Source organism: Tachyglossus aculeatus, chromosome 3 (assembly GCF_015852505.1).
Source record: "Tachyglossus aculeatus isolate mTacAcu1 chromosome 3, mTacAcu1.pri, whole genome shotgun sequence".
Lineage (NCBI taxonomy): Eukaryota > Metazoa > Chordata > Mammalia > Monotremata > Tachyglossidae > Tachyglossus > Tachyglossus aculeatus.
In genome coordinates, this window is record NC_052068.1 from 63,543,211 (window position 1) to 63,564,798 (window position 21,588).

Below are 21,588 nucleotides of genomic sequence, written 5' to 3' on the forward strand. Positions count from 1 at the left end.
ATTTACTGAGCGCTTACTATGTGCAGAGCACTGTACTAAGCGCTTGAAAACAGAAAACAGCCTCTTTCGGAGTTGAGGTTTCTCATGTAATACTAAAAATTGAACAGTGCAATCAGCCACAGAACACAAGCTATTCACAGTCACATACAAAAATTAAACAGCTTTCACTTTCACAGTTACAACAAACTTACAGGATGGAAATTTCCTTCTGTGAACCTGTGATTTGACAAGGGGATTCTTTGCAGCTTAATTTGCACCTTCTCGCCGATCTGTTTGGTTTCTTGGAAATATTCTAAGTGTAGGAATCTTTGGGAACTAGATGTGATAGGAACACAGCCCACTGTTTCGACCAGCAATCAGGGAGCTGCATTTCCTGGATTCTAGATTGAGTTCTGCAGGCGACCTCTGTCTAATCTTTTTTTTGCTTGGTCTCAGTTTCCCCGTACATCCAGTAAAACACGATAGAAGCTGCATGGCCTAGTGGATCTGGGAGTTAGAGGATTTAGGTTCTATTCACTGCTCTGCCAATTACCTGCTGTTTGACTTTGGGCAAGTCGCTTAACGTCTCTGAGGCATAGAGAAATTCTCTATGCCTCAGTTACCTCATCTGTAAAATGAGGGTTAAGACTGTAATCCCCATGTAGGACATGGATTGTGTCCAACCTGATTATCGTGTATCTGCTCCAGAGCTTAGTACAGTGCCTGGCACATAGTAAGCACTTAACAGATACCGTTAAAAAAAAGAACAGGGGTGATATCCCTTCCCTGACTCGCTGTTTTTTTGAGTGATTTTGAATTTAGTCAGCAGTTTTGAAGTAGCATCTTGATTTAATTTGCAGTGTGAAGAGCCCAGAGTGATAGGGAATGTGCTCCTAAAATCCAATAAATTAGTAAAATGCAATTTGCTAGTCAAGCGAGAACGTCCCAGATGAGATTAAAAATCTCTTAGTGAAGAGGAAAAACTCCACAGGAATAAAAGTACAGCGGATCAATACTAAGATTGTTGAACAAGGAATCCGTCTTAAAATGAGGTCCTTTTTCCTTTCGTTCCCCATGTATCTTAATTAAGAGGGCTTCGATGGGGTGATTTCAGGAAAGGTTGGTGGAATGTGTGAAGCTTAAGAGTGAATGCTCTGTTCTTTGCAACCCCAGTTTGGCCCTCACTTTGATTTCATGTGAATGCACAGTAACTTGGTGCCTGGGTTTATGTCCTTGTGGGACTCTTCCTTGCCAGCTCCACCGTCTGTCCCAGTTTGAGCAGGAGTAGGGGCTTTCACTCCGAGTCTGGAGTGGGCAACGGGGCCCAGGGGCGGCGGGGGAATCTGCAAGCCTGCTTCCAGGCCACACCGGCCTGTGGTGCTCTTGTCTTCCTAGGGATGCCAAGACATCATTCATGCGCCTAGACCTTTGACTGTCTAGTCTGGATTGGCCAGGAGAAACCATCCTCCATTTCCTGGTCCCGCTCCCTCTCCTGGTTTCCACAATGAGGCAGTCACCTCATGAAACCTGTCGGGCTGAAACACCACAGCACAGGGCATGAAAGGAAGCATTAATTCATTCATTCATTCATTCGTATTTATTGAGCAGTGCATGGCTCCTTAGTAACCTACGCATCAAGCAAAAACTCCTTACTCTTGGCTTCAAGGCTGTCCATCCCCTCGCCCCCTCCTACCTCACCTCCCTTCTCTCCTTCTCCAGCCCAGCCCGCACCCTCCGCTCCTCTGCCGCCGCTAACCTCCTCACTGGGCCTCGTTCTCATCTGTTCTGCCATCAACCCCCAGCCCACATCCTCCCCCTGGCCTGGAATGCCCTCCCTCCACACATCCGCCAAACTAGCTCTCTTCCTCCCTTCAAATCCCTACTGAGAGCTCACCTCCTCCAAGGGGCCTTCCCAGACTGAGCCCCCTTTTTCCTCTCCTCCTCCCCATCCCCTCCACCCTACCTCCTTCCCCTCCCCACATCACCGGTATATATGTTTGTACAGATTTATTACTCCATTTATTTTACTTGTACATATTTACTATTCTATTTATTTTGTTAATGATGTGCATTTAGCTTTAATGCTATTTGTTCTGATGACTTGACACCTGTCCACATGTTTTGTTTTGTTGTCTGTCTCCCCCTTCTAGACTGTGAGCCCGCTGTTGGGTAGGGACCGTCTCTATATGTTGCCAACTGGTACTTCCCAAGCACTTAGTACAGTGCTCTGGACACAGTAAGCGCTCAATAAATATGATTGAATGAATGAATGGGTTGATCCAGAGCAACAGAAAACTCGCCCCATCTCAAAAGGAAGTATATACAGCTTTCCCCTGCCAGAGTTGAAGAGAGGTGAGGTTGGGTCGGGTGGAGTGGGAATGGGTAGTTTGGGAATCAGTATGAGTAGGAATGCACTTAGCACAGTGCTTTGCACACAGTAAGTGCTCAATAAATACGATTGAATGAATGAATGGTTAATGAGGAGTGAGGTGGGGGGGGACTGGCTTGAAAAAGAGCAGTTGTCAGTAGGTCAGTCCCCCTTGTCTAGTGGGAGCAAACAAGCCCTCATAGCTTTTCCTTTGGACTAATTTTAGAGTCCCAGGCCAGAGTTACTAGTAATAAACACTCCAACCCTTGCGCGTTAGAATGCGACATTCTGTTTGGCACTAGAGAATAGAGAAGAGGTCCATGGGTGTTAAATGCCATCTGTGATGTGCAGGGTTCCTGCCTCTGAGCCCAACAAGTAGTCTGTAGAATCAGATACCTTATCTCAGCGGTCTCTCATCATCCTGTGATTCTCAGAACAATGTACTGGGTCCATGAACCATACATACAGTAATCTGCCTTAACACTAAAATGAAATATCATCTTCAGACTTTTCACATACAAATGGCTCCCTTCCTGGAACCTCGTGAAGGAGAAATAGAATCAATAAAGCCTGCTCTACAAGAAGACTCCAGACTAAATGTCAACAAGAATTCCAGGGATTCCAGGTTGGAGCCAGGATGGAACTGGACTGATGGATATTCATTCAATCGTATGATCAGCCCGATAACAGAGCCCATTTTTCCCACTAACCCGTGCCTATGAAACTGCTCTGATGCAGGGAGGGGACTCTCTCATAATTCCTGCAGGGAATTCAAGGGGGTTGAGGACATAGATTCTAGACTGTGAGCCCACTCTTGGGTAGGGACCGTCTCTATATGTTGCCAACTTGTACTTCCCAAGCGCTTAGTACAGTGCTCTGTGCACAGTAAGCGCTCAATAAATACGATTGAATGAATGAATGAATGAATAGCTCCAGAGCAGCTGACGGTTCACGCTGGCTGGTGAAACACAGTCAGGACAGCTGGGGAATTGGATCTTCAAGGAATGACTTTTCCTGGTTGCCATAAAGGGAAGGTAGATTTAAAAGATCAGTCACCAGGAAGAGAGGAAAGAGATCATCACCTACTGCTCTTCCTGTCTATAAATAAATAGACATCATCAAAGTATTCCCTCAAAGCGGCAGGTGGACCTGAGTGGGGTCCCCAGCAGAAGCTCTCAGTTTCACCCCTATTATTCATGGTCTTGAATAACCTAGCAAAATGTAAAGTCCAGGACCCCTGTGGGCCTCAAGAGTTCATGATTCAGAAGACAGAGCCACTAGGACAGAAATACAGCCAGGTCATGAATAATAATAATAATAATAATAATAATAATAATAATAATAATAATGGCACTTGTTAAGCACTTACAATGTGCAAAGCACTGTTCAAAGCACTTGTGGGGGGGGATACAAGGTGATCAGGTTGTTCTACGTGGGGCTCACAGTCTTCATCCTCATTTTACAGATGAGGGAACTGAGGCACAGAGAACTGAAGTGACTTGCCTAAAGTCACACAGCTGACAAGTGGCAGAGCCGGGATTAGAACCCATGACCTCTGGCTCCCAAGCCCAGGCTATTTCCACTGAGCCACGCTGCCTCTAGCCTGAGACTAGGAAAGGTTTTTTTTTGGAAAGCGAATGGGGCTGATGGTTCAATTTCCTTGTCTCAGAACATGAAATTTACTTCACCAATTTTTTTTTTTTAAAAGGATACTCCCAGTTCTCCTATAATGTGAGGGTCATGTTCTTACAAAATTCCCCATGAGGGAAAACCTTCACTGTAGTGCCCCTCCATTTTGACACCACGCACATCATCACACACTATTTTTTCTGACACCGCAGCACGCAACATCCAAAAGGAGTCAAGCGTCAGGAAGACATTTCCTTATTCCCTAATGGCGGTCTAGCCAAAACCCATAATAATAATAATAATGATAATAATAATAATAATAATAATAATAATGGTGGCATTTGTCAAGCGCTTACTATGTGCAAAGCACTGTTCTAAGTGCTGGGGAGGATGCAAGGTGATCAGGTTGTCCCACGGGGGGCTCACAGTCTTAATCCCCATTTTACAGATGAGTTAACTGAGGCACAGAGAAGTTAAGTGACTTGCCCAAAGTTACACAGCTGACAAGTGGCGGAGCTGGGATTTGAACCCATGACCTCTGACTCCGAAGCCCGGGGTCTTTCCACTGAGCCATGCTGCTTCTTTCCCATAGAGAAAACACGCATTATAGCAGAACCGAGTGTATCTCTGTAGGAAAAACATGATCATCAGATGGCATGAAGGCATCATGGTAAGTGCATTCATTCATTCATTCATTCAACCGTATTTATTGAGCGCTTACTGTGTGCAGAGCACTGTACTAAGCGCTTGGGAAGTACAAGTTGACAACATATAGAGACAGTCCCTACCCAACAACGGGCTCACAGTCTAGAAGGGGGAGTGTAGAGCAAGCTGATGGTCAGTGTTCCCTGACCACTGGCTCTCTACAGCGTGCTTTGAGAAGCAGCGTGGCTCAGTGGAAAAGAGCCTGGGCTTTGGAGTCAGAGGACATGGGTTCAAATCCCGACTCTGCCTCTTGTCAGCTGGGTGACTTTGGGCAAGTCACTTCACTTATCTGGGCCTCAGTTAATTCATCTGTAAAATGGGGATTAAGACTGTGAGCCCCCTGTGGGACAACTTGATCACCTTGTAACCTCCCCAGCGCTTAGAACAGTGCTTTGCACATATTAAGCGCTTAATAAATGCCGTTATTATTATTATTATTACAGCTCATTTTGGGTTTGTAGATGTAATGTCCCGAAGACAGGCTGAAAAAGGCCTGGGAAGCAGTGTGGCCTAGTGGAAAGAGCACATCATCATCATCAATCGTATTTATTGAGCGCTTACTATGTGCAGAGCACTGTACTAAGCGCTTGGGAAATTCAAATTGGCAACAAATAGAGACAGTCCCTACCCAACAGTGGGCTCACAGTCTAAAAGGGGGAGACAGGGAACAAAACCAAACATACCAACAAAACAAAATAAATAGGCCTGGGAGTTAGAGAACCAGGGTTCTCACCCCAGTTCTACCACTTGTCTGCTATGTGGCCTTGGGCAAGTCGCTTCTCTGTTGTCTCTTCTCCCTCCTACTTAGATTTGTGAGCCCCATTTGGGACAGGGGCTACGTCCAACCTAAGTAACTTGTATCCACCCTAGAGTTTAGAGCAGTGTTTGACACATAATAAGCGCCTAGCGAAAACCATATGAAAAAAAAAAGATGCGGGTGGGTTTGGTCCCCTCCTTCTCAAGTCCCAGGCTTTTTTCTTTAAATACCACTGGCTCTCACCCACGAGCTCGCCCTCCCCCAGTTGCTGGATTCAGCGCTTTACCACATCAGGTTCATCAGCCAAAGGGCTCCCCCATGGCCCAGTCCCCTCAGATTTAATAATGATAATAATAGTGATAGCATTTATTTTACTTGTACATATTTATTCTATTTATTTTATTTTGTTAGTATGTTTGGTTTTGTTCTCTGTCTTCCCCTTTTAGACTGTGAGCCCACTGTTGGGAAGGGACTGTCTCTATATGTTTCCAATTTGTACTTCCCAAGCGCTTAGTAAGCGCTCAATAAATACGATTGATGATGATGATGATGATTTATTAAGCGCTTACTATGTGTAGAGCACTGTTCTAAGCGCTAGGGAGGTTACAAGGTGATCAGGTTGTCCCACAGGGGGCTCAGAGTCTTCATCCCCGTTTTACAGATGAGGTCACTGAGGCCCAGAGAAGTGACTTGCCCAAAGTCACACAGCTGACAAGTGGTGGAGCCGGGATTTGAACACTTAACTTTTGACTCCAAAGCCCGGGCTCTTTCCACTGAGCCACGCCGCTTCAGATATCCCAAGCTGGAATGCCCAGGGGCACGTGGGAGCAACTCTCGCCATCCAAGTCCTCTCGGGCCAGCCTGAGATGACCCACCCGCCCATTGTGCAGGGAGAACCGCCCTGTCTTGGACGGATTGCTGCTCGGCCCAGCCTCAGTGGGCTGGGTGGAGTCGCTGGCCCGCACCTCCACAAAGATCCGGTTCCGAGCACCTCCCCGCAGGAGTCCCCCGGGTCGCTCGGAATAGGTCTTTTTGTGCTCCCCCAACTCCAGAGAGCAGAACCGGGTCCGGAAAGCCTCCTGGAAGCCTCGGCGGAAGTTCTCGTTGAAGTAGCCGTAGATGACGGGGTTGGCGCTGCTGTTGAAGAAGGCCAGCCAGTGGGCGAAGGGGAAGATGTAGACCGCGACCACGTGGATCTGCCGCTCGCTCAGGTGGCCGTAGTCCGTCAGGAGCAAGAGGGACCACAGGGGCAGCCAGGAGAGGGTGAAGAACAGGGCCACGATGATCAGCATGTTCACCACTTTGGCCTTGCGCCTGGACACCCGGCTCCGCTCCGCGGCCGCCGCGTCCGGCTGGGGACCCCGGGCCGGCGCGGAGGACTTGAAGAGCTTGAGGGCCACGCGGGCGTACATGATGACGATGAGCGCGAGCGGGGCCAAGTAGATGTGGGAGAAGAGCACCGTGGTGTAGATCTTGCGCATGCCCTTGCTGGGCCAGGCCTCCCAGCAGGAGTAGAGCGGGTAGGAGCGGTTCTGGCCGTCCACCATGAAGTGGTGCTCGTCCCAAGTGACGGTCAGCGTGACGGCCGAAGGGCACATGATGACCAGGGCCAGGGCCCAGATGACCGCGATGGTCACCAGGGCCTTCCTCGGGGTCAGTTTCTGCCGGAAGGGATGCACGATACAGCGGAACCTGCCAGGAGATGGAAGAAACGTCGGTCAGCTGGTGGTAACGGTAAGCCCACGATGCCGGACGCAGGTGTCTCGGCCCTGACGCGGGCAAGCGAATGAGCCCCTTCGGGGGGGCGGTGGTTAAAAACCCCTCCTTCCTGTAGCTCTGCAATTAATAAATGTTCACCGTTTGGTTTCAGCTGGTATTACAAACCTTCATCTGCATCCATCTGGCTAGGAGGGGAGACAGTGTGGAAAGAGAACAAGACCAGGGGTCAGGAGAACAGGGTTCTCATTCCAGCTCTGGCATTGGCCTGCTGGCCCATCTTAGGTAAGTCACCTAACCTCTCTGGGGCTTGGTTTCCTCATCTAAAAAAGGGGGATAAAACAAGCTGTGAGCTCCAAGTGAGGCAGGGTCGGTATCCAATAAGAAAGCCTACGAAGAAGCAGTGTGGCTTAGTGGAAAAAGTACAGGAATGGGTTCCTGAGTTCATTCATTCATTCATTCAATCGTAATTATTGAGCACCTACTGTACAGGAATGGGTTTCTGAGTTCATTCATTCATTCATTCAATCGTAATTATTGAGCACCTACTAAGCACTTGGGAAGTACAAATTGGCAATACATAGAGACGGTCCCTACCCAACAACGGGCTCACAGTCCTAAACCTGGCTCCTGTTGTGTGACCTTGGGTGAGTCATTTCACTTCCCTGCGCCTCAGTTTCCTCACCTGTAAAATAGGAACTACATACTCATTCTCCCTCTCCACTAGACTGTGGGCCTCGAGTGGGACAGGCATTGTGTCCAATCTGATTGTACTGTATCTACTATGCTTTGTAGAATCCTTGGCACATAATAAGCACTTAAAAAGCATAATTACTGGTATTAGTATAATTTTGAATCTCCCCCAGCATTCAGCACATAATAAGTGCTTAATAAATGCCATAATTATTATAGAACATAATGAAGCAATGGTGGTGAGCGTTTGGGCAGTGCCAATCAAAACCCAAGAACTACAACTCAAATGTTCCTGAACCCAGGATGGGAGAGGAAAGTACTGGCAGTGAATAGGCAGTTGCTGAGGTCCAGAAGGGTCCCTGTCCCCCAAAACCTCCATCCCTAAGGATACCCCTTCCTCCAGGCCAACTTGCAACTAGCCTTCTTCCAAATCAGCGGCCTTTCTTTGGTCCCGCTTAATGAAGGGGCATGCTGCTTCCTTTTCTCTGGACCCCCCTCATTTGAAGATTTCCAACCCCAGAAAAATCGATGTCTCTCAGCAATGAGGAGATCAATCAATCAATCAATCATATTTATTGAGCGCTTACTGTGTGCAGAGCACTGTACTAAGCGCTTGGGAAGTACAAGTTGGCCACATATAGAGACAGTCCCTACCCAACAGTGGACTCACAGTCTAAAAGGGGGAGACAGAGAACAAAACCAAACATACTAACAAAATAAAATAAATAGAATAGATATGTACAAGTTAAATAAATAAATAAATAAATAGAGTAATAAATATGTACAAACATATATACATATAGACAGGTGCTGTGGGGAAGGGAAGGAGGTACGATGGGGGGGATGGAGAGGGGGACGGAGGGGGGAGAGGAAGGAAGGGGCTCAGTCTGGGAAGGCCTCCGGGAGGAGGTGAGCTCTCAGTAGGGGCCTTGAAGGGAGGAAGAGAGCTAGCTTGGCGGATGGGTAGAGGGAGGGCATTCCAGGCCAGGGGGATGACGTGGGCCGGGGGTCGATGGCGGGACAGGCGAGAGCGAGGTACGGTGAGGAGATTAGCGGCGGCAGAGGAGCGGAAGGTGCGGGCTGGGCTGGAGAAGGAGAGAAGGGAGGGGAGGTAGGAGGGGGCCAGGGGATGGACAGCCTGGAAGCCCAGGGTGAGGAGTTTCTGCTTGATGCGCAGATTGATTGGTAGCCACCGGAGATTTTTGAGGAGGGGAGTAACATGCCCAGAGCGTTTCTGGACAAAGACAATCCGGGCAGCAGCATGAAGTATGGATTGAAGTGGGGAGAGACACGAGGATGGGAGATCAGAGAGAAGGCTGATGCAGTAGTCCAGACGGGATAGGATGAGGCCTTGAACAAACAGGGTAGCGGTTTGGATGGAGAGGAAAGGGCAGATCTTGGCAATGTTGCGGAGCTGAGACCGGCAGGTTTTGGTGACGGCTTGGATGTGAGGGGTGAACGAGAGAGCGGAGTCGAGGATGACACCAAGGTTGCAGGCTTGTGAGACGGGAAGGATGGTAGTGCCGTCAACAGAGATGGGAAAATCAGGGAGAGGGCAGGGTTTGGGAGGGAAGACAAGGAGTTCAGTCTTGGACATGTTGAGTTTTAGGTGGCGGGCAGACATCCAGATGGAGATGTCCTGAAGGCAGGAGGTGATGCGAGCCTGGAGAAGGGGGAGAGAGCAGGGGCGGAGATGTAGATCTGAGTGTCATCAGCGTAGAGCTGATAGTTGAAGCCGTGGGAGTGAATGAGGTCACCAAGGGAGTGTGTGTAGAGATCACCAGAGACAGAGCCCAACATGGCGTAGTACCCCATAGTAGTAGCTATAGTTGTACAGCATGGGCCTGTAGCCCAGCACAGGCTTGGGAGTTAAAAGATTGTGGGCTCTAATCTAGAGAAGTAGCGTGGCTCAGTGGAAAGAGCACGGGCTTTGGAGTCAGAGGTCATGGGTTCGAATCCCAGCTCCGCTACATGTCTGCTGTGTGACCTTGGGCAAGTCACTTAACTTCTCAGAGCCTCAGTTACCTCATCTGTAAGATGGGGATGATGACTGTGAGCTCCGCGCGGGACAACCTGATCACTTTGTATCCCCCCAGTGCTTAGAACAGTGCTTTGCACATAGCAAGCGCTTAACAAATGCCGTTATTATTATTATTATTCTAATCCCGGCTCTGCCGCCTGTCTGCTGTGTAACCTGGGACGAGTCACTTCACTTCTCTGGGCCTCAGTTATCTCGCCTGAAAAATGGGGTTTGGGACTGTGTCCAACCTGATTCGCTCGTAGCCACCTCAGCGCTTAGTACAGTGCCTGGCACGCAGTAAGTGCCTAACCAATACCACCATTATTATCAACTCACCTTTCCACTGCAATAGCCACGAGGGTGAAGACTGACGCCGATACGGACATGCCCTGCACCAAGCCACTCAACTTGCACGTGACGTTGTCGAAGGGCCACCCTGGAATGACAGAGTTGATGGTATGAACACCTGTCCTTAGGCTGGGACAAGGGGCAGCAGGGAAGGACTCTTCCTCCCTTCAAAGCCCTACTGAGAGCTCACCTCCTCCAGGAGGCCTTCCCAGACTGAGCCCCCTCCTTCCTCTCCCTCTCCTCCCCCTCCCCCCTTACCTCCTTTCTCTCCCCACAGCACCTGTGTATATATATATATATATATATATATATATATATATTCTATCACCCAAGCGCTTAGTACAGTGCTCTGCACACAGTAAGCGCTCAATAAATATGATTGATGATGATGATGATGACTACCTGGCCTGTGCCCCAACCCTATGCAGCAGACAAATGGCAGCAAACCTTGTGACACCCAGGCCCATGCCCCATCCCTATGCAGCAAAAACCTTGTGACTGACTTTTTAGACTGTGAGCCCACTGTTGGGTAGGGACTGTCTCTAAATGTTGCCAACTTGTACTTCCAAGCGCTTAGTACAGTGCTCTGCACACAGTAAGCGCTCAATAAATACGATTGATGATGATGATGATGACTACCTGGCCTGTGCCCCAACCCTATGCAGCAGACAAATGGCAGCAAACCTTGTGACTCCCAGGCCCATGCCCCGTCCCTATGCAGCAGAAACCTTGTGACTACCTTTTAGACTGTGAGCCCACTGTTGGGTAGGGACTGTCTCTAAATGTTGCCAACTTGTACTTCCCAAGCGCTTAGTACAGTGCTCTGCACACAGTAAGCGCTCAATAAATACGATTGATGATGATGATGATGACTACCTGGCCTGTGCCCCAACCCTATGCAGCAGACAAATGGCAGCAAACCTTGTGACTCCCAGGCCCATGCCCCATCCCTATGCAGCAGAAACCTTGTGACTGCCTTTTAGACTGTGAGCCCACTGTTGGGTAGGGACTGTCTCTAAATGTTGCCAACTTGTACTTCCAAAGCGCCTAGTACAGTGCTCTGCACACAGAAAGCGCTCAATAAATACGATTGATGATGATGACTACCAGGCCCGTGCCCTAACCCCATGCGGCAGACAAATGGCAGTCATCATCATCAATCGTATTTATTGAGCGCTTACTGTGTGCAGAGCACTGTACTAAGCGCTTGGGATGTACAAATTGGCATCACATAGAGACAGTCCCTACCCAACAGTGGGCTCACAGTCTAAAAGGGGGAGACAGAGAACAGAACCAAACATACCAACAAAATAAAATAAGTAGGCTAGAAATGTACAAGTAACTAAATAAATAAATAAATAAATAAATAGAGTAATAAATATGTACAACCATATATACATATATACAGGTGCTGTGGGGAAGGGAAGGAGGTAAGATGGGGGGATGGAGAGCGGGGACGAGGGGGGAGAGGAAAGAAGGGGCTCAGTCTGGGAAGGGCCTCCTGGAGGAGGTGAGCTCTCAGCAGGGCCTTGAAGGGAGGGAAGAGAGCTAGCTTGGCGGATGGGCAGAGGGCAGGGCATTCAGGCCCGGGGGATGACGTGGGGCCGGGGGTCGATGGCGGGACAGGCGAGAAGCGAGGTACAGTGAGGAGATTAGTGGTGGAGGAGCGGAGGGTGCGGGCTGGGGCAGTAGAAGGAGAGAAGGGAGGTGAGGTAGGAGGGGGCGAGGTGATGGAGAGCCTTGAAGCCCAGGGTGAGGAGTTTCTGCTGCTGCCCAGATTGATCGGTAGGCTCATTGGAGGTTTTTGAGGAGGGGAGTAATATGTCCAGAGCGTTTCTGGACAAAGATAATCCGGGCAGCAGCATGAAGTATGGATTGAAGTGGAGAGAGACACCGAGGATGGGAGATCAGAGAGAAGGCTAGTGCAGTAGTCGAGACGGGATAGGATGAGAGCTTGAATTAGCAGGGTAGCGGTTTGGATGGAGAGGAAAGGGGCAGCTCTTGGCAATGTTGCGGAGCTGAGACCTGGCAGGTTTTGGTGGACGGCTTGGATGTGAGGGGTGAATGATGAGAGCGGAGTCGAGATGACACCAAGGTTGCGGGCTTGTGAGACGTGGAAGGATGGTAGTGCCGTCAACAGAGATGGGAAAAGTCAGGGAGAGGACAAGGTTTGGGAGGGAAGACAAGGAGCTCAGTCCTTCGACATGTTGAGCTTTAGGTGGGCGGGCGGACATCCAGATGGAGATGTCCTGAAGGCAGGAGGAGATGCGAGCCTGGAGGGAGAGGGTGAGAGAGCAGGGGGCAGAGATGTAGATCTGGGTGTCATCAGCGTAGAGATGATAGTTGAAGCCGTGGGAGCGAATGAGGTCACCAAGGGAAGTGAGTGTATATTGAGAACAGAAGGGGGACCAAGCACTGAACCTTGGGGAACCCCCACAGTAAAGAGGATGGGAGGGGGAGGAGGAGCCTGCAAAAGAGACTGAGAAAGAACGACCGGAGAGATAAGAGGAGAACCAGGAGAGGACGGAGTCTGTGAAGCAAGGTCAGATAGCGTTGTGAGGGAGAAGGGGGTGGTCCACAGTGTCAAAGGCAGCTGAGAGGTCGAGGAGGATTAGGACAGAGTATGAGCCATTGGATTTGCAAGTAGGAGGTCATTGGTGACCTTTGAAGGAGCGCAGTTTCCGTGGAATGAAGGGGACGGAAGCCAGACTGGAGGGGGTCGAGGAGGAGAGTTGTTGAGGAATTCTAGGCAGCGTGTGTAGACAACTCGTTCAAGGAGTTTGGAAAGGGAATGGTAGGAGGGATATGGGACGGATAACTAGAAGGTGAGGTGGGGTCAAGAGAGGGTTTTTTTTAGGATGGGAGAGACATGGGCATGTTGAATGGCAGAGGGGAAGGAACCAGTGGAGAGTGAGCGGTTGAAGATGGAAGATAAGGGAGGGGAGAAGGGATGGAGCGAGAGATTTCATAAGATGAGAGGGAATGGGGTCAGAAGCACAGGTGGCCGGAGTAGCACTTGAGAGGAGGAGGAGAGTTCCTCTGAGGAATACCGCTGGGAAGGATGGGAGAGTAGCAGAGGAGTGTTGAGGAGCCGGGGGGTTGGAGAAAGGGGGGAAGAGACTTTGGGGAGGTCGGACCTGATGGATTTAATTTTGTTAATGAAGTAGGAGGCCAGATCGTTGGGGTTGAGGGAAGGAGGAGGGGGAGGACCGGGGGGCCCTGAGAAAGGGAGTTGAATGTACGGAAGAGCTGGCGGGGGTGATGGGCATGGGTGTCAATAAGGGAGGAGAAATAGTTTTGTCTGGCAGAAGAGAGGGCTGAGTTAAGGCAGGAAAGGATAAACTTGAAGTGAACGAGGTTGGCATGGTGTTTAGACTTTCGCCAGCAGCGTTCAGCAGCTGAGCATAAGAGCGAAGGAGGCCGGACAGTGGCAGTGATCCAGGCTTGTGGGTTAGTGGTGCAGAGAACGGCGACGGGAAAGGGGAGCGAGCGAGTCTAGCTGAGTAGAAAGGGTAGAGTTGAGAGCAGTAATCTGAATCATCAAAGACTGGGTAGAGAGGAGAGGTTAGCGAGGTGGGGTGTGAGGCGCCCCGAAAGATGGGTGGGGGTCCAGAGAGCGGAGATCTCTGTGAGGGAGTAATACGGATTTACAGGGGAAAGGAGTGTGAGTGAGGAGGCAGGTGAGAAGATTATGATCAGAGAGAGGGATCACAGAGTTGGTGAGGGTGGACACATGTGGCAGCCGGTAGGAGATGATGAGGTTCGAGGGTATGACCAAGTTGGTGAGTGGGTGAGGTGGGGTGGAGGAAGAGGTTAGCAGCGTCAAGGAGAGATAGAAGGCGGGCGGCAGAGGAGTCGTTAGGGAATATCCATGTGGATATTGAAGTCTCCGAGGATCAGAGTGTGGGCATGGAGAAGGAGAGAAGGAATGTGAGGAAGGGGGTCAAAGTCGTTAAAGAAGTTGGAAGTGGGGCCCGGAGGGCGGTAGATGACGGCTACAAGAATCTGGAGGGGGGTGGTAGAGGCGAATAATGTGGGCTTCAAAGGAAGGGAAGGAAAGGGAAGGGGGAGGAGGGATAGTGCGAAAGCGACTTTGGGGGGCGAGAAGGAAACCGACACCTCCTCCTTTTCCAGAGTGAGTCTGGGGGAGTGGGAGAAGAAGAGGGCCTGCACTGCAGGAGAGCGGCAGAAGAGACTGTGTCATCCGGCGACAGCCAACGTTTCAGTAGGGCGAGGAGGAGTAGAGAACTGGAAAGGAAAAGGTCCAGGATGAAAGGGATCTTACTTAAAACGGAGCGGGGGGTTCCAGAGGCCACACTTGGCATCAGCTGTCGAGGGTGGGGAGGGAGGGGAAGGGGTGCGAGGGGTGGGGAGGGTTTGGATTGGGATGAGTTGGTGGGGGGCCTGGGCGGGAGAGGTGGGAAGGGGGGTGGCGATGGAAAGGAGAACCTGGGATGGGGTGGGGGGCGGGGAGAAGGGGAGGAGGGGGGGCCGGGAGGGAGAAAGCGGAGGAGACCTGCGCTGGTACAGAGGAATCCTTGAAGGGGTTGAGGGGGAGCGGTCTTGGTGGGTGAGAGGTGAGGGGAAACAGCTGGGTGGGAGAGGGGAAGGGGAAGGTGAGGAATGGGAATGGCAGTTTGGGAGCAAGGGAACTGAAAGTTCATGGTGAGGTCAGCAGGCAGACAAATGGCAGCAAACCTTGTGACTCCAGGCCCATGCCCCGTCCCTATGCAGCAGAAAACCTTGTGACTGCCTTTTAGACTGTGAGCCCACTGTTGGGTAGGGACTGTCTCTAAATGTTGCCAACTTGTACTTCCCAAGCGCCTAGTACAGTGCTCTGCACACAGAAAGCGCTCAATAAATACGATTGATGATGATGACTACCAGACCCGTGCCCTAACCCCATGCAGCAGACAAATGGCAGCAAACCTTGTGACACCCAGGCCCACGCCCCATCCCTATGCAGCAGAAACCTTGTGACTGCCTTTTAGACTGTGAGCCCACTGTTGGGTAGGGACTGTCTCTAAATGTTGCCAACTTGTACTTCCCAAGCGCCTAGTACAGTGCTCTGCACACAGTAAGCGCTCAATAAATACGATTGATGATGATGACAACCTGGCCTGTGCCCCAACCCTATGCAGCAGACAAATGGCAGCAAACCTTGTGACACCCAGGCCCATGCCCCGTCCCTATGCAGCAGACACCTTGTGACTACCTTTTAGACTGTGAGCCCACTGTTGGGTAGGGACTGTCTCTAAATGTTGCCAACTTGTACTTCCCAAGCGCCTAGTACAGTGCTCTGCACACAGTAAGCGCTCAATAAATACGATTGATGATGATGACTACCTGGCCTGTGCCCCAACCCCTATGCAGCAGACAAATGGCAGCAAACCTTGTGACACCCAGGCCCATGCCCCGTCCCTATGCAGCAGACACCTTGTGACTACCTTTTAGACTGTGAGCCCACTGTTGGGTAGGGACTGTCTCTATATGTTGCCAACTTGTACATCCCCAGCGCTTAGTACAGTGCTCTGCACACAGTAAGCGCTCAATAAATACGATTGATGATGATGATGATCACTCCATTCATTTATTTATTTATTTATTTATAATTCACTTAATTATAATTTATAATAAATTTACATATAATTTATGTATAATTTACTTATTCATTTATTTACTTATAATTTATTTATTTATTACTCTATTTATTTATTGTATTTATTCTATTTATTTCATTTTGTTAATATGTTTTGTTTTTGTTCTCTGTCTCCCCCATCTAGACTGTGAGCCCGCTGTTGGGTAGGGACCGTCTCTCTATGTTGCCAACTTGTACTTCCCAAGCGCTTAGTACAGTGCTCTGCACACAGTAAGCGCTCAATAAATACGATTGAATGAATGAATGAATGAAAGGACTGAGGAGCTGAGGGCTAGTTGTGAAGACCTGGGAGCATAGAAACCTGTACCACATCCTGACTTCCCACCTTGCCAAGAGATACCAAATGCTTGTTAAGCACTTTAATAATAATGATGGCATTTATTAAGCGCTTACTATGTGCAAAGCACTGTTCTAAGCGCTGGGGAGGTTCCAAGGTGATCAGGTTGTCCCACAGGGGGCTCACAGTCTTCATCCCCAAGAGGTAACTGAGGCCCAGAGAAGTGAAGTGACTTGCCCAAAATCACACAGCTGACAATTGGCAGGGCCGGGATTTGAACCCACGACCTCTGACTCTAAAGCCCGTGCTCTTTCCACTGAGCCACGCTGCTTCTCTATTCTCTATTCACTTATTATGGGCTGAGCACTGTTCAAAGCGCTGAGGCAGATACGAGTTAATCAGGTTGGACACAGTCCCTGTCCCACGTGGGGCTCACACTCTTAATCCCCATTTTACAGATGAGGTGACTGAGGCCCAGAGAAATGAAGTGACTTGCCCAAGGTCACACAGCAGACATTTTGTGGAGCCGGGATTAGAACTCAGGTCCTTCTGACACCCGGGACCGAGCTTTATCCACTAAGCCATGCTGCTTCTCTAACACTACTACTACCAACAATAATATCAGTGTGACTTAGTGGAAAGAGCCCGGGCTTGGGAGTCAGAGGTCAATCAATCAATCATATTTATTGAGCGCTTACTGTGTGCAGAGCACTGTACTAAGCGCTTGGGAAGTACAAGTTGGCAACATATAGAGACAGTCCCTACCCAATAGTGGGCTCACAGTCTAGAATCCAGGTCGTGGATTCTAATCCCGGCTCTGCCACTTGTCAGCTGTGTGACTTTGGGCAAGTCACTTAACTTCTCTGTGCCTCAGTTCCCTCATCTAAAAAATGGAGATTAAGACTGTTAGCCTCACATAGAACAACCTGATTACCTTGGATCTACACCAGTGCTTAAACAGTGCTTGGCACATAGTAAGTGCTTAACAAATACCATCATTATTATTATTATTGTTAATATCCTCACTGGCTGTCAGGCTGGGAATGTCCAGTGCTGTAGGCAGCACTGAATATTCCTCCGCCCTTCCCATTAAACAAGCAGCTTTCCCACAGAGTCTAATGGCACAGACTTAATTGGCCAGAATGGCTAATGGCCAGAGAGGCAATGCTTTTCAGCCTGGACTAAGATATAGTGGCTAGAGCACAGGCCTAAGAGTCAGTAGGTCATGGGTTCGTTCATTCATTCATTCATTCATTCATTCATTCATTCAATCGTATTTATTGAGCGCTTACTGTGTGCAGAGCACTGGACTAAGCTCTTGGGAAGTACAAGTTGGCAACATGTAGAGACGGTCCCTACCCAACAGTGGGCTCACAGTCTAGAAGGGGGAGACAGAGAACAAAACAAAACATAGTAACAAAATAAAATAAATAGAATAAATATGTACAAATAAAATAGAGTAATAAATATGTACAAACATATATACATATATATAGGTGTTGTGGGGAGGGGAAGGAGGTAAGGCGGAGGGGGAGGAGGGGGAGAGGAAGGAGGGGGCTCAGTCTGGGAAGGCCTCCTGGAGGAGGTGAGCTCTCAGTAGGGCCTTGAAGGGAGGAAGAGAGCTGGTTCTAGTCCCAGCTCCACCGCTTGTCTGCTGTGTGAATTTAGGCAAGTGGCTTCACTTCTCTGTGCCTCATTTCTCTCATCTGTAAAATGGGGATTGAGACTGTGAGCCCCACGTGGGACAGGGACAGTGTCCAACCCAACTTATTTATATCCGCCCAAGCGCTTAATACAGAGCCTGGCACATAGTAAACATTTAACAAATACCATAATAATAATAATAATAATAATGGCATTTATTAAGCACTTACTATGTGCAAAGCACTATCAAGGTGATCAGGTTGTCCCACGGGAGGCTCACAGTTTTAATCCCCATTTTACAGATGAGGTAACTGAGGCCCAGAGAAGTTAAGTGACTCGCCCAAAGTCACACAGCGGAGCCGGGATTTGAACCCATGACCTCTGACTCCAAAGCCACCGAGCCACACCATGATAAGCAATGTGCCTTCTCCCTGCTCCTCCTTTCTCCCCTCCCGCCTCCCCACGGCGGTCGTCCACTCCGGGGGAAGCCCCTCGCTCACTCACCCGTGATCAGGTTATCCACCAGGGTGGTGGGCATGCAGAAGATGCCCACCAAGAGATCGCTGACCGCCAGGTTGAGTATGAACACGTTGGTGACCGTCCGCATCTGACGGTTCTTCAGCACGACGAAGCACACGAGCGTGTTGCCCACCATGCACATGAGGAAGATGAGGACGTAGGCCAAGATGAACACGGCGGCCACGGGCGGGGAGTGCTGGTAGTAAGAGAAGGTGAAGTTTGCGCCTGGGGGGATCCAGTCGGCGTTCCCGTTCCTCAGGTCTGGAGAACTCCCGTTGGCACGGCGGGAGACGGCACCTAGGATTGAGGAAAACTTCCTGTAGGCCAAAGAGATCCAGGACTCCATCCCTTAGACCTGAGCCCCATGTGGGACAGAGACTTTGCTTATTTTTGGTGGTATTCATTCAGTCGTATTTATTGAGCGCTTACTGTGTGCAGAGCACTGGACTAAGCGCTTGGGAAGTACAAGTCGGCCACATATAGAGACGGTCAATCAGTTAATCGATCTATCAATCGTATTTATTGAGCGCTTACTGTGTGCAGAGCACTGGACTAAGCGCTTGGGAAGTCCAAGTTGGCAACATATAGAGACGGTCCCTGCCCAACAACGGGCTCACAGTCTAAAAGGGGGAGACAGAGAACAAAACCAAACATACTAACAAAATAAAATAAATAGAATAGATATGTACAAGTAAAATAAATAAATAGAGTAATAAATATGTACAAACATATATACAGGATATATACATATATATGGTCCCTACCCAACAGCGGGCTCACAGTCGAGAATGTGCCGGGCACTGTACTAAGTGCTGGGGTAGATACAAGGAAATCAGGTTGGACACCGTCCACATCCCACATGGGGCTCACAGTCGTAATCCCCGTTTTACAGATGAGGTAACTGAGACCCAGAGAAGTTAAATGATTTTCCCAAGGCCACACAGCGGACAGGCGGCCGTGGGAAAGTCATTTAACTTCTCTGGGTCTCAGTTACCTCATCTGTAAAATGGGAATTATGACCGTGAGCCCAGTGGAGGAGGAGCTGAGACTAGAACCCAGGTCCTTCCGACTCCCAGGTTCATGCTCTATCTACGCCGGTGCTTAGCACAGTTCTTGGAATATAGTAAGTTCTTAACAATTACCACAAGAAACAGCGTAGCCCAGGGATGGAGAGCAGGCCTGGGATTCAGAAGGATTTGTGACTGCGATCAGTCTGTGATCAGGTTAGACTGTGAGCCCGTTGTTGGGTAGGGACTGTCTCTATATGTTGCCGACTTGTACTTCCCAAGCGCTTAGTACAGTGCTCTGTCCACAGTAAGCTCTCAATAAATACGATAGAATGAATGAATGAATGAACCTGGGTTCTAATCCCTGCTCCGCCACTTGTCTGCTGTGCGACCTTGGGCAAGTCACTTTATTTCTCTGTGCCTCAGTTCCCTCATCTTTAAAATGGGGATTAAGACTGAGAGCCCCATGGGGGACAGGGACTGTGTCCAACTTGATTAGCCTGTATCTTACCCCAGCGCTTAATACAGTTCCTGGCACATAGCAAGTGCTATGTAACAAATACCATAATAAACCATTTTATCATTATCATCATTATTATTATTATTATTTGGCAGCATCTTCAACAGCGCTGATTAAGTACCTATTGGGTACAAGGCCCGCGGGCATTTAGTGTAGCGCACCATACCAAATGGAAGCTCAATAAACGCTGCTACCGCCACTACGACTGCCTGTGAGCCCGCTGTTGGGCAGGGACCGTCTCTATATGTTTCCCACTTGTACTTCCCAAGCACTTAGTACAGTGCTCTGCCCACAGTAAGCTCTCAATAAATACAATAGAATGAATGAATGAATGAACCTGGGTTCTAATCCCTGCTCCGCCATTTGTCTGCTGTGCGACCTTGGGCAGGTGACTTCATTTCTCTGTGCCTCAGTTCCCTCATCTTTAAAAAGGGGATTAAGACTGAGAGCCCCATGGGGGACAGGGACTGTGTCCAACTTGATTATCCTGTATCTTACCCCAGCGCTTAGTACAGTGCCTGGCACATAGCAAGTGCTTAACAAATGCCATAATAAACCTTTTTATCATTATCATCATTATTATTATTATTATTTGGCAGCATCTTCAACAGCGCTGATTAAGTACCTATTGGGTACAAGGCCCGTGGACATTTAGTATAGTGCACCATACCAAATGGAAGCTCAATAAACGCTACTACTGCTATTACTACTGCCTCTGAGCCTGTGGTTGGGTACGGACAGTCTCTATATGTCGCCGACTTGTATGTCCCGAGTGCTTGGTACAGTGCTCTGCATACAGTAGGCGCTCAATAAATACGATTGAATGAATGTATTCTATTTGTTTTGTTAATGATGTGCATCTAGCTTTTATTCTATTTGTTCGGATGACTTGACACCTGTCTATATGTTTTGTTTTGTTGTCTGTCTCCCCACTTCTAGACTGTGAGCCCGTTATTGGGTGGGGACCGACTCTATATGATGCTGACTTGTACTTCCCGAGCGCTTAATACAGTGCTCTGCACACAGTAAGCGCTCAATAAATACGATTGAATGAATGAATAAATGAATACAGGACCTGGGTTTTATTCCCGGCTTCACCATTTGTCTGCTCTGTGACCTTGAGCAAATCACTTCACACTTCTGGGTCTCAGTTACCTCATCTGTAAAATGGGGATTAAGACTGTGAGTCCCATGTGAGAGAGGGACTGCGTTCTTCCTGATTTGCTTGTATTTACCCCAGCGCTTAGTACAGTGTCTGGCACAAAGTAAGCACTTAAATACCACAATTATTATTATTATTCTTACTAAAGACCGTCTCTTCCCTCAAGGAGCTGTCAAACTAACATTCCACCTCATTCCTGGTATTCCTAGTGATTGAAGCTAAAAGTACTATACATTCAGATTCTACATCAATTTTCAATTCCCCATTACGGGAAAATGGATTCTGCAAGTGTTCTCTATGCTCTTGGGAGAGTAAAATATAACAATAAACAAACGCATTCCCTGACCACAATGAGCTTATATTCTGGGCAGTGGGGGCTGGGGTGGATATAGACATTAATATAAACAAACAAATTACATTAATTATTTACAGACATTATAAACACATAAATTGGGTTGTATGTAAGACTTCTCTATGTCCAGGCCGCAAGTAAAATAACCTAGATTCATAGTAAGACTGATGTGTCATTTTGCGTTTCAGGCATCAAGCAGCTCTCTGCAAGGCCTGCAAGTAGGCATTTTGCAG

The 21,588-nt window shown here is 48.9% G+C and overlaps 1 protein-coding gene across 1 annotated transcript; it reads right to left on the reverse strand.

Moving 5' to 3' along the window:
• Positions 1-6,226: 6,226 nt before the first annotated feature.
• Positions 6,227-18,660, reverse strand: NPFFR1 (neuropeptide FF receptor 1). Its single transcript, XM_038743397.1, has 3 exons — positions 18,300-18,660; positions 10,204-10,303; positions 6,227-7,130 (listed from the first exon to the last, which is right to left on the reverse strand). The coding sequence occupies exons 1-3, from the start codon at positions 18,658-18,660 to the stop codon at positions 6,227-6,229; spliced, it is 1,365 nt and encodes a 454-aa protein (XP_038599325.1).
• Between the last annotated feature and the right edge of the window lie 2,928 nt (positions 18,661-21,588).